This window comes from Misgurnus anguillicaudatus, chromosome 23 (assembly GCF_027580225.2).
Source record: "Misgurnus anguillicaudatus chromosome 23, ASM2758022v2, whole genome shotgun sequence".
NCBI lineage: Eukaryota > Metazoa > Chordata > Actinopteri > Cypriniformes > Cobitidae > Misgurnus > Misgurnus anguillicaudatus.
Genome location: NC_073359.2, coordinates 282,316 through 296,210, shown reverse-complemented (window position 1 = coordinate 296,210; position 13,895 = coordinate 282,316). Strand labels below are relative to the sequence as shown.

The 13,895-nt window shown below is 38.2% G+C and overlaps 2 protein-coding genes across 2 annotated transcripts in view; both read right to left on the bottom strand.

Annotated features, from left to right (window-relative positions):
* The window catches only part of LOC141348972 (uncharacterized), a 107,583-nt gene that overhangs the window by 50,408 nt on the left and 43,280 nt on the right, over window positions 1-13,895 (bottom strand). The gene's annotated exons all lie outside the window — the stretch shown is intronic.
* LOC141359352 (uncharacterized) lies at window positions 2,861-9,620 on the bottom strand. Its single transcript, XM_073861660.1, has 2 exons — window positions 9,062-9,620; window positions 2,861-6,059 (listed from the first exon to the last, which is right to left on the bottom strand). The coding sequence occupies exons 1-2, from the start codon at window positions 9,552-9,554 to the stop codon at window positions 4,726-4,728; spliced, it is 1,827 nt and encodes a 608-aa protein (XP_073717761.1). The 5' UTR covers window positions 9,555-9,620; the 3' UTR covers window positions 2,861-4,725.

Here is a 13,895-nt window from a genome sequence, read left to right as displayed (position 1 = left end):
GACATACTATCATTTCTTTCTTTCTTTTTAACATATTGAAGCCTTTTCACTCCAATAACTTTTCCTCCTTAATGCAGCTTTTAATTGTATCAGTAGATACATCAGTTGGAATTACAGTAATCACACCTTTTACCCAAGGTTAGATATCCAAGCATCGATGTTATACTGAGAGCCCTCTTCTGTTGTTTCTCATCTTTGCACATGATAACTGAAGAAAAAAGAAAACATTCCCCACATCAGCATTATATCCTTGATGATGATTGCATTACTTTTAATCACCATTATTATAAAGCAGTTATGAGCATCATTAACATTTAGCATTTTACCACATAATCTTAATAAGTTACGCTTATAAATAATAGCATTATTTGTCATGTATGATCAATGAGTCTATTGTGCAGTACTTATATAGTTTTACATTTAAAGGTTATGTTTGCAGATGAAACTATGTTTTGTGTGTGTTTAGCTTGTTGAGTTACAGAGAGGAGGGGGCGAGGAGAAGCGATCGCTATCTCAGTCGGCCTGGGTGCGAAAACAACAGGATGCAAACGTTATTTCCGCAAGCTATGACAGCTATTTGTGCAAGGGGGACTTTCCAAAGTAGAAGTGAAGGTTTAACAGGTCAGCAAAAGTCCAGGAAGACCAACTCAACACACAAATATTTGGGTCAGAGGGATAGGCGAGTAGTTACAGCTTGGCTGTCGGCAGACTCGTATTGATTTTGTAGTTGACAGGGAAAGCTGTGACCCAGAGCTCTGTAATATTTCATTTGAGATTCATTAAAAGGTTAACTTTATTACTTTGGCTGACCTCTTCATTAAAAGAACATGCAGGACGAATAAAGTCCAACATAACAAATTTCCATCTTTAAGCATCTTTGCACTATTTATATCTCATACAGCTTTATTCAAAGCTTTAGTCAATTTGATGGGATTTACTGTTATGTCAGACTCCCTAAATTTCACAATTGAAATCTTTAACATATTTCCGTTCCTCCTTTCCACTATCCGTATACGATCCTTGACTACCGGGTTTCTTCCTTTTCCGATTAACTATTTTCCACCATTCATTTCCTACAGCATTCCCGCCATAGACAGTAAAAGAAATGGACACAGCGACCCCATTGGATTTAACAGAGACGTCAATTAGAAGCATGCACTTCCTGGGGGTCGAGCATACCGCGCAGACTCAAACTGATGTAGATGTCACGTGAGCAACCTGTCTGACAATTCTAAGTCTTCTAATAGCCATGCCAAGAAAAATCTGAATCAACCACCGAATCTTGCAGAGACTGCAAGCGTGAATAGGAGCAAATTTTGGTAAGTATTCTGATTTTTGAGCCCTTGACTTTATGCCTCCACGTCCACCCGATTGCCTCATAGACAGTAAAAGATTGTCTATGAGCTTCTCCTTCTGTCCATACGGTAATTTCTCTACTGTGCGACAAAGAGTCGTAGGTTATGACACAATCGTTAGCCTATTTTTACAAAAACTGCTTCTACTGGGCCATAACGTAAGACACAAGGTAATGGAGCCTTTTATACATTTTCGTGTTTCGTTAGAAATAATGTACAAATGGAGTCTTTAAACGCCTCAGATATAAAGTTATTCGCTGTCAAAGTGACCCCAAAATGAATGGGAGTCAATGGAATGCTAACAGTAGGTGGGGGTCCGCTTATCAATGACGGCGACCGGGGAAGCTTCAATAAAATATGAAACCCTGCCCCCTGTTTCCTGCTACAGGATTCATCCTCCATTTCCGGATCACTACCAGAACTGCCATCAGTGCTCCAGTCACAGCTCAGTGCTGCCAAACGTCCAAACACCTCTTCTTTGCTGTTTGTGTTTTCCAGTCTGACTCATTTCTTTCTTTTAATGGCGGCATCGACTTTAAGGTGCATTATCGCCACCTCCTGTATTGTACGGGAATATGGAACAGAGTTTCTGCATTTTTTTAAACAACCCCCCCCCCCCCCAAAAAAAACCCAAACCAAACAGAGAAGAAAAAAAATGTATCACTAAATTCTCCTAATCAGCGCTGAGATAAAGAAATAAACTTTCTAATCTATTATCAATTATCAATTATATTTTTAAGCTTTAGTTCAACCACTCCGATCTTTCTAAATTCATTCTTCATTATTTCTCATTCATTAATATACTTTTGACACACACAAATAACATGTTCAACTGATTCCTCTATTCCACAGTGCTCACATTTTCCTGTTGGATGTTTATTCATTTTAAAGTTTTATTCAACATGGTATGTCCCAGCCGTAATCTTGTTAAAATAGTTTCCTAGTTTGCTTATCCTCACTACTGCTACTTCTTGTTGTATTTCATAAAGTTGAGGTCCTGTATTTCCTATATCCCATTTCCTAGTGGTATGTGCTTTAATTATTGATTTTCCTTCAGAAATGTTGTGAAATGTTCATGATATCCTTAGTTTTCAAAGGCTGTTTTGCTAATCCATCAACTTTTTCATTACCCTTTATTCCCTTATGAGCTGGTATCCACATAAATGTTATCATGATGTTCCTGTGCTTGAATCTATACAGATGTTCATATATCTCATTTAGTATATCCTGTGTACTAGATGTAAATGATTTCAATGACTGTAATACTGAACATGAATCTAAACAAAGTATAGTCTTTTTCAGGTGTCACAGTCTCAACCCGGTAATGTGGTTAACACACCATCAAAGAATTAACTTAGTGACCTCTAGTGGCCACTTAGAAGATCAAACAGATTAAGTGACAATGATTTCATGAGCATTGAACACAGAAACAATTCCATTGTGAAATGCAAAACTGTTTATTAAACGAACGTTACACTACGAAAAACACACTAACTAACCTACACATACAAACAATCAATAACATAAAACATATATGAGAGAGAAAGGTATTAAGTGAGAGTAAAAAAAGGCCAATATCACTTTAGGCTTTACTTCTGCACAAACCATAAGAACCTCTAAGAACTGCCTTAATTAATAAGGGATTAATAATAATTTAGCACAGCGAATGAATAAGCGATACTTGCATTGGCTTTTGTGAGGAGCTTGTGTGCGTAACCGTGGGTTTACACCAGACGATTTGCGCGAGTGGATTACATGCAAAGTCAATGCAAAGACGCGATCAGTTGCGTCCTCGCGTGGGGCGATAGCATAAGAGTATGAGGAAGAGAGTTCTGCTGAGTTCTTGGTCGCATGACGGAGGCCTTATGCTGCGTTTACACCAGCCGCCGTAGAGGCGTTAAGCGCAACTGATTTCAAGGTTAAGTCAATGTGAAGATGCGTCGACGCGCGTCTGGAGGTCTCGCGGCGCGGATGAGACGTTTGGCGCAGTTGACGCAATTCCGCCTCGTTCGCGCAAATGCAAATTTGCAGCTGATGCCCGAGTTGAAAAATTTGAACTTGGGCGGAATTTTGATCAACATCAGTCATCTTACAGACAGACAACCGCATAGCACTTGCCCCTCCCACAAGAAGCAAATTTTGCTTCTGACGCGCGTCAAATGCTTGCTTTTTCTGCGCGTCTAGAGCGAAGTACATGCAGATGTAGAATCCTAAATTAGATGCACCTGTTTGAGGTTGTTAGCTGCATAAAGACACCTGTCCACCCCATACAATCAGTAAGAATCCAACTACTAACAGGGCCAAGACCAAAGAGCTGTCCAAAGACACTATTGACAAAATTGTACACCTCCACAAGGCTGGAAAGGGCTACAGGGAAATTGCCAAGCAGCTTGGTGAAAAAAGGTCCACTGTTGGAGCAATCATTAGAAAATGGAGGAAGCTAAACATGACTGTCAATCTCCCTTGGACTGGGGCTCCATTCAAGATCTCACCTTGTGGGGTCTCAATGATCCTAAGAAAGGTGAGAAATCAGACCAGAACTACAAGGGAGGAGCTGGTCAAAGACCTGAAATAAGCTGGGACCACCATTTCCAAGGTTACTGTTGGTAATACACTAAGACGTCATGGTTTGAAATCATGCATGGCACGGAAGGTTCACCCTGCTTAAACCAGCACATGTCCAGGGCCGTCTTAAGTTTGCCAAAGACCATTTGGATGATCCAGAGGAGGGAAAAAGTCATGTGGTCAGATGAGACCAAAATATAACTTTTTGGTCATAATTCCACTAAACGTGTTTGGAGGAAGAAGAATGATGAGTACCATCCCAAGAACACCATCCCTACTGTGAAGCATGGGGGTGGTAGCATCACGCTTTGGGGGTGTTTTTCTGCACATGGGACAGGGCGACTGCAATGTATTAAGGAGAGGATGACAGGGGCCATGTATTGCGAGATTTTGGGGAACAACCTCCTTCCCTCAGTTAGAGCATTGAAGATGGGTCAAGGCTGGGTCTTCCAACATGACAATGACCCGAAGCACACAGCCAGGATAACCAAGTAGTGGCTCTGCAAGAAGCATATCAAGGTTCTGACGTGGCCTAGCCAGTCTCCAGACGTAAACTCAATAGAGAATCTTTGGAGGGAGCTCAAACTCCATGTTTCTCAGCGACAGGCCAGAAACCTGACTGATCTAGAGAACATCTTCGTGGAGGAGTGGGCCAAAATCCCTCCTGCTGTGTGTGCAAGCCTGGTGAAAAACTACAGGAAACGTTTGACCTCTGTAATTGCAAACAAATGGGTGTTTCACTAAAAGTTCATATTGACTAAAACTCCTGTGTGAACACTCAGATGAGATGTTTCAGAGATGCTCTTCACACAATGACGTAAGGTTTCTCTCCAGTGTGACTTCTCTCGTGGACTTTTAAGGCACTTGACCAAGCAAACGTCTTCCCACACTGAGAGCATTTGTAAGGTCTTTCACCTGTATGAGTTCTCTGGTGTGAAACTAAATAGCAATGTTGTTTAAAACCCTTCCCACAGACACTACAGCTATGAGGTTTCTCTCCAGTGTGAATTCTCAAATGACTTCTCATTGAACCTGAATCAGTGAAGCTCTTACGACAGTGAGGGCAGATGTAAGGTTTCTCTCCAGTGTGAACTTTCTCATGGGTTTTTAAGTGACATGATTGAGTAAAAGTTTTCTCACACTGAGAGCATTTATAAGGTTTTTCACCTGTATGAGTTCTCTGGTGTGAAACTAAATAGCCATGTTGTTTAAAACTCTTCCCACAGACAGTACAGTGATGAGGTTTCTCTTCGGTGTGAAGTCTCAGATGAACTTTAAAAGTACTTAAACCAGTGAAGGTCTTTCCACAGTGAGAGCAGAGGTAAGGTTTCTCTCCAGTGTGAATTCTCTCATGGGCTTTTAAGTTATTTGAGTGCGCAAACATCTTCTCACAGTGAGAGCATTTGTAAGGTTTTTCACCTGTATGAGTTTTTTGGTGTGACACTAAATTGACATGTTGACTAAAACTCTTCCCACAAACATTACACTGATGAGGTTTTTCACCAGTGTGAACTCTCAGATGTTTTCTCATTGAACCTACATCAGAGAAGCTCTTTCCACAGTGAGAGCAGACGTAAGGTTTCTCTCCAGTGTGAACTCTCTCGTGGGTTTTTAAGTTATTTGACTGAGTAAAAGTCTTCTCACACTGAGAGCATTTAAAAGGTCTTTCACCTGTATGAGTTCTCTGGTGTATCACTAAATTGGCATGTTGTTTAAAACTCTTCCCACAGACACTACAGATGTAAAGTTTCTCTCTACTGTGAACTCTCTGGTGAACATCAAGACGTTCTTTGGTGCTGAAATATTTGCCACATTCACTGCAGTTGAAAGGTTTTTCACCACTGTGTGTCCTCATGTGAATGTTCAGATTAGAAGACGACGCATAAACCACCTTCTTCTTCTTCTTCTTCTTCTTGTCTGTGTGCTCTTCTGAATGAAGTTTCTTCTCTTGTAAGGTAGTAAAGCTGATCTCAGATCTGGTGAAGAGTTCCTGTTCTGTGTGTTTTCTCTCATGTCTCTCTAAATGTCTCTGTGAGCTGAATGTCTTTTCACAGGTGATGCAAGAAAGAGTTTGTTCTGTCTGTCGCTCTTTTGATGTTGAGGACGTTTCTTCATCAAAACATGATTCACTCTTCACATCTGAAAGAAACATAATACAAATTAAAATTCTCCTCTTACTCTTTCGCTCTAATCAGGCGGTAATTGATTCTCATGGGGAGGTAGTGCTGGGCGATAATTCGATAACGATAATTTTACTGTATAAAGTTTCCCGATAAAACAATAACAACAGTTCGATAAGTGATCGATAATGTTTACGCACTGTGTGCTCTTGGTTTACAATCACAGTGTCAGTTAGACTTGAAGGAGTGGAAGATGAGGCAAGTTATTCATTTATTATTAGAGACCAATGATTTTCACGATGCGGAGCGCGGACTGAATCACGGAATCCAAATGTGCAGAAACCTTTTCCTTGTGTGTAATGTTGGACGCGCAAACAAGGTTTGTCAAAGCCCGGAACACAGCAGGTAAAATAAGTACAGTATACTGTACTTTCTTCCAGCATCTGCCTTAAACGCAGCTTTAAAAGTATATTTACAGGACATTCACAAATTCAGGAAACTGAGGAAAACAGCAGATCCACCACTATCCACCACCATATTCTGTATGAGTGTGCGCTCCCACAGCATTTGACATCCATTTATCAGCGTGTATAGTTTGTATAACACATGCGTTATCGCTGAACTAAGTTTTCTTTCTTAAACAGCTGTATGTAACTCAGTATATTGAAGCAGTCTGTCTTGGGTCTTAAAGTGAATGTGTTGATTTCATAACAAATATATTAAAGGAACAGTATGTAAGAAATGTATATCAATTATCATAAAATAGTCCTGATATGTCACTAGACATTAAGAAGTCATTTTCATTTCAAATACTTATATCACTGACAACAGTGGATACTGTCATTTAAAAAGTGGAGTTGCAGCCCTCAACTGATGTTTATGTTGTCATGTTGTGTAATGGCCACCAGTTGTGTGATTGCAATACCAGTTTTGGCCACAATCCTACATACTGATCCTATAACATTTAATACAGATGCCTGAACATTAAAACAAGATTTTAGTATTTGTATTTGTCATGTTCTAAATAAAAAGTAGTTTAAAACCATTATTAACTGATTGGTTTCATCAATTTTCATTTAGGAGTAAAAATCTGCCTTTAAATTGAACAGGAATAAAGATTTTTTTATTTATCATGATAATTATTGATATCGTCTGATATGGAAAACATTTTCATGATATTTTTTTCTGGCCATATTCCCAGCCCTATGGGGAGGTTAGGTATTTTTAAGAAAAAAATAATATTCTAAATATTTAAACCATAAATAAATATGATTAAATAAGCATTTTAATTTAAAACATCTAATAGTGATTGTTCAGTATAAATCCCAGCTTCACAGGGTTAATTGCTTTAGACGAGTGTTAACTTTAATCGCATCTGTGAGTATGCGCCATTACGTGCAGGCACATTTATAATAGCTACACATCAGATTTAAACACTATGTGGCGGTTTCCTGGACAGGGATTAGACTAGTCCCAGACTACAATAAATGCAAGAGCTGTCCAAACTGAAAACAGCCTGCACTGACATATCTTAAAATACATCAGTGCCCTTTGTTTTGCCTGAAAATGCACACAAGTAATTATTTTTAAGACATGTCAGTGCAAGTTGTTTTCAGTTTGGGCAGCTCTTAAATTGATTTTAGTCTATGACTAGTCTAATCCCTGTCCGGGAAACTGCCCCAATATTATATGGTCATGTTTCAGATGTTCAGGGGGGGAGTTGGCTTCTGGGGCTCAAGCCCCAAATATTTTGTCAAAAGCCCCGAATCTTTTAAGATCTAGAAAATGAATTCATCCAGAACGCTAGGTGGCAGCATTCAGCTTTTACTCTCTAGTCCCACACTCCAGTGAAAGAGAGATTGAAGTTGAAGGCAAATTTTTTGCTGCGTCCGAAACCGCCTACTTCCATACTATATAGTAGGCGAAAAGCAGTAGGCGAGGCGAGTAGTATGTCCGAATACATAGTATTCGAAAAACAGTATGCGAAAAGTACCCGGATGACCTACTACTTCCGGTTAGATTTTGCAGTGTGCATACGATGGACACTTCACTATCCCATGATGCCCGGGAGAGGAGTTATCCAATGAAGAAGTAGAGCCATGCGGCTGTTTTCGCGCTGGAATGACTTGACGTGATGACAATGTATGTCACGTGATGTAGCAACATGGCGGATGTAGTACGTCCAAATCTCATTCATACTACCAGGATTCATACTATACAGTACCTACTGTTTTAACGCCAAGTAAGTAGGTACTTCATCTAATTCAGTACTTACTATACAGTATGCGGTTTCGGACGCAGCCCATATGTTGAATCTCCCCACAGTAAACGCATTTTCAAAGTGTCTTTCTTTATTATTACAGAGCCTTCGTTATTACTGTAAGTGTATATTAATAGTTATGTGATAGTAGCTTATCCTTTTTTAATAGATGGATATATGATTTATTTTTTGAAAGATGTCAGAAGTAAGAAGGTGAGAAACTATATACTTAGGCAGCTTATGCATTATACTGAAATTTGCAATGATTTTACCTCAGAAATACATTTATAGATGGTTTTAAAATGTGAATCCTTAATCTCTTACATTAAAACATGCTTATGTGTGATAAGCCTACATCAAACATATTTTGCCTATTTTTGGATAAGTTTAAGTGTCAAAATTTGTAGTGTTACAGTTTCAGAATGATAATACAGAGACCCCTTAGATAAAAAATAATAATTTATAAAGCTGCCATAAATGCAAAAAATATCAGCAGTGGACCATGCTTTGGAACCCCTAGATTTGGACTAAGCCCCCAATGTTAACAATGTCTGCCTCCACCCCTGAACTAAAGGCTCATAACATTCCCCTAACTTAATCCTGGAGTCAGCACCACTGCACGTGTGTTCTTGTTTTTATTTATCATATCTAAAATAAGTAAATACACATTTCCATATAATTTGGAGGATTAAAACAATATTTTTAATATATAAGTCTCTATAATAATTCATTATTGTGAAAAGACAACATAAGAAACATACCCGAAGGAATAAAATCATTGTCGTCCTCATCTTCTTCAGTGTGATCTTCTTCTGCTGTAGTTTCCGTTTTTATTTCTGTAGCTTCAGTTTTTATTTCTGTAGTTTCCGGTTTTATTTCTGTAGGTTCAGTTTTTATTTCTGTGGGTTCAGTTTTTATTTCTGTAGGTTCAGTTTTGATCATCATGAGGTTCGTGCAGTCGATGACTTTGACTGAACAGATCTTGAGATTGGTCTGCAGGATCTGCTGCTGTTCTCCAGCGTTACAGACAGAATCCAGAGACTCTGTGGAGGTTTGATCAGTAGATTCATCATCCTGTAAACCCTCATCAGTTTCTTCTGATTTACAGCAAATCACATCCATCTCATCTCTCAACAAACAGAAGCTAAAACTGATGTAAACACAGCGGCTGATGCTCGTGTCTCTTCGTTCTTCTTCTTCTTCTTCTTCGTGTTTATTGGCGGTTCGCAGTCTTATGTAGAGCATTAGCGCCATCTTCTGTTCTTCAGCTTGTATTCACAGTGTGACAGTATATTGACATCATCTGGAGATGTTTAACTCCTGCACGCAGTCAAGTCAATTTCTTGTCATAACTTCCTTTTTACCGTACAGAATGTAATATATTCATATGTAAACGAACCACTGTTAAATATATATTGACATATATTTTAAAAACATATTTTCAAAATACATAAAAACATGAAGCCCCAAACCGATGTTGCATGTGTAAATATGTTCATATATGTGTATCCATATATGTCATACCTGAAATTATACATAATATTTTTAATCACGTGAGTTACTTCTGTAATAGGGTAATTCCTGCAATTCGGTGCGGTGCTCATTTGTTTCCCCCAAACATAAGTGTATATTTTATTTAAAAATGCAATTTTATATATTTTTTAAGCTTGTCTTATATGATAAACTCCCCTACCCTATAGAACACACATGAAACTAGAATTAAATGAAGTTTTATAAAAATACTCATTATTCAGGGCAAATAGGCTAAAGCGCCAAAGCTACCAGCTTACCTGGTTTAAGGACCATGGTATCCCTGTTCTTAATTGGCCAGCAAACTTGCCTGACCTAAACCATACAGAAAATCTATGGGGTATTGTGAAAAGGAAGATGCGATACGCCAGACCAAGTACTGTTCCAAATCAAAAGCCGTTTCTCAATACCAAGTACGCCAAACTCGAACTTGTGTCCTTCGTAGTTCGAACTTGCAAGTTCAGACTCGAGAGAACGAACTCCTGATGCAAAATGCATTCTGGGAAACTTCGCTGTCATAAGTCCACACAAGTCTCCTCTGATGCATCCTCGATAAATTGGGCGGATCAAGAACACATCCGTGGATTTTATGTGAACTTGGGCTTGATGCGAACTTTGAATTGGAACAGTACTTGGGCCGCGACTGATGACGTTTCACAAGTCCACAAGAACGCAAGTACAGACAAGAACGCATAGTGAGAAATGGCTCTAGTGTTTTTCGCTGCTTTTTCTGGACAAAGCCCGCCCACGAGCTGTTTGACCAACATGTCAAACAACCAATCACAGTTTGTTTCGTCTAGTGTCACGTTTCGGAGTCACCACAATAACGAGCCGGCTGGCAACAAGTGACTCACAATAGAACAACGTTGTGCACTTCATCACCAGACTGACCAATGAGACGCTCCCATTAAACGTCTGTTTGAAGCATATCTCCACTTTTTAACACATACAGCAATTCAGGAGAACCAAACTTTTTGACTCCACTAACTGCCTCAAGCAAAACTCTTGGACGTCTTCTATGCCACTAACTTTTCATATTTTTGAGAATCCAATGTTTAGCTGATCATGATAACTGATCATTATTATCCACGTGAACACGACTGATTCTCTTCCTCAATGGAACGTCAGAGCTTTGTTTTCCAGGGACCGAAACTAATCGTGACACTCCTGGAAATCCGGTTAATTTCAACCAATCAAAGACGACTTTGACATTCTCACAGGGTTTCCAGAAAAGTGTACGAAAAACATCAGACGTTTAGCCAACAGTCTGTGGGCGTGACGTCTGTATGCTCATACAGGTGTGCGTTTCCCAAAAGCATATATGTTATGTTATTATATATCTTATGTTATATATATATATATATATATATATATATATATATATATATATATATATATATATATATATATATATATATATATGAACATATTTACACAGGAAACATCAGTTTGAAGCCTTATGTTTTTATGTATTTTGAAAATATTTGTTAAAAATATATGTCAATATATATTAAACAGTGGTTCTTTTACATATATGTGATTATATTACATTTCTGTACGGTAAAAAGGAACTTATGACAGGAAAATGACGTGACTGTGTGCAGGTGTTAAACATCTCCAGAAAATGACAATCTGAATCCGAAACCGCATACTGCTGTACTATATAGTAGGCAAAAAGCAGTAGGCGCACGAATAGTATGTCCGAAACCTCAGTATACGTAAAAGGGTAGGCGAGAATTAGCGGGATTTTGGACTATTTCTCGCGAGATTCAGAGGCACGTGTACTTGAGTATTGTCCGAAACCGCCTACTTACTGAAAATGTAGTAGGGGAAACAGCACGAGAACAGAGTAGTACGTCCGAATCCTCAGTATCCATAAAATCAGTAGGCGAGAAATCCCCGGATGCCCTACTGAGTCCGCCCCGATTCTGAAGCGTGCATCGGATGGACACTTCTATCCCAGCTTTCCCATGATGCCACGGGAAAGCAAAGCAATCGACCGGAGACTAACCAATCGGGTGATTTTGATACGTTACACAGGACTGTTCCTCAGCACCCTGACTTCACGCACAGACCCAGGATATACCACAAAGTGCTCAGCTGATTCATGAAAATAAAGCTGTAGAATTGTCACAGCTATGTTGAGCTGACAGTAAATATGTGATGGTTTGTTAGAAAAATACATTTGAATAAAGTTTTGTTTCATATGGGATTCACTTCAATACGTTTTCATTTATTGTGATGGTTTTATTCATTCATTTTTTTATTCATGTTTCCTGTCGTTTTAAGTAAATACAAGAGATTGCTTCACTAAAATGTATATAATCACATTGCCTGCATTGTTAGCACAGCTGTCATCTGACAATAGATTAGGGCTGTCCTCGACTAAGGATTTACATATTCGAATCAGAATTGTCGAATCTTTTCATAGTCGACCGATAGTCGAATCATCTATGTGTGTGTGTGCATGGGTTGGGGGGGGGGGGGTCAGACCAGGTACAAATTGATAACTTTTATTTTCTTTCACAAGCAGCACACATAAACAAGTTTCTGATTAAGTGACCAAAACTGTCTTTCAAATGATGAACGAAGACAAAACTGACGATGCATTTATATATTTTTAATGTAAAATTTAAGGCAACATTTGTTTAATTATTCCTCATAACATTTTAAAGCCACGATCTACAGAACATCACACAAAAAACATTTTGACAACTAAACCTAAAAATATAACAAAGGTGATCCTGCCTTGGAAACCTCTGCTAATTCAGTGTTTTTATTTAATTTGGAGATTAAGCGCGTCAAAGCAGTCATGACTAAAAAAACGACAAATGAGAAATGACAAATAATTTGTGATTGTTACTGCAAATTATAAAAACTATAAGCTTTATATACAATTCATAAAAACACTGAAATTAATGATTTTATAGACACTACGCGTTATTATTTAACACAGAAACACAGACTGCTTGCTTTCACTTTGATCATCTCCATTCACTTTAGATACAGAAACAACTGATGATATTATTTATTTCAGGAATCTCTTTTCTATCATTTGAAAGTGAACACCGACGAGAATATTAAATCACAAGAAAGACCGTCGTGTCAGGCATAAATATAGGTGCAGATATTTTCCGTTTCATCACCGAAATTTAAAGAAACGGCTTACCTACTTTGTAGTTTAACTTTTGACAAGATAACCACTATGTTCTAAATACATTTTAAAAACTTATACCCGTCGAAAACATCCGTTTTTTAATGGTTTAGTTTGATGAACTTCTAAATATGAGACGAAGCGCACCTAGCACGTTCGGCTAAATTGCATGCGCAAGCATGGCCAGCACGCAATAGCGCAAAATCTATACAACGAAAAGCAATCCAAAATGTACAGACTTAAATTAGATTAGAATTTACGTTTATAATAAATAATTTTTTTTAATAAAATAAGGTCAGAAGTAACAAAGTGCAGAACAAATATGTGCGTGCACGAAAACAAAACAGAAGCCAAATAGATACATCAGATAACCCTGAGTGATTTATAAATAAAATAAAATAAAATAAAATAAAGAAATTATTAAAAGAATGAACATATAGCCAAAATTGCCAGCTTTTGCTTTTAAATGTAGAAACAAAGAGGCAATGGCTTATTAACAAATCTCTTGGACGTGCAGCCCGGTCACAGGGGTTGCTGGATTTATTAACGCATTTTAAAAATATTTATTGAAAGCTGATACTTCACATATTATTTGCAGAATTATAATAATATGCTGTATATTAATATATTGGGAGAAAGCTGTTATATGTGAAATCAGAGTTGTGCACAGTGCACCATATACGGCCAAAATTAAAGGATCCTCATTTCATAACACATCTGCGACGATTCGACTGTGAGATTGGTAGTCGAATCAGGCTTCTCCTATCGATGCATCGAATCTTCGACTATTCGGGGTCACCCCTACAATAGATATTAAATTACAATCTGCTTGTTTTACTTATTTTGTCCCCTACAAAATAATGTGTAATATATCTTTAACACTGTTACAGATCAAGTTACTGATGCAATCA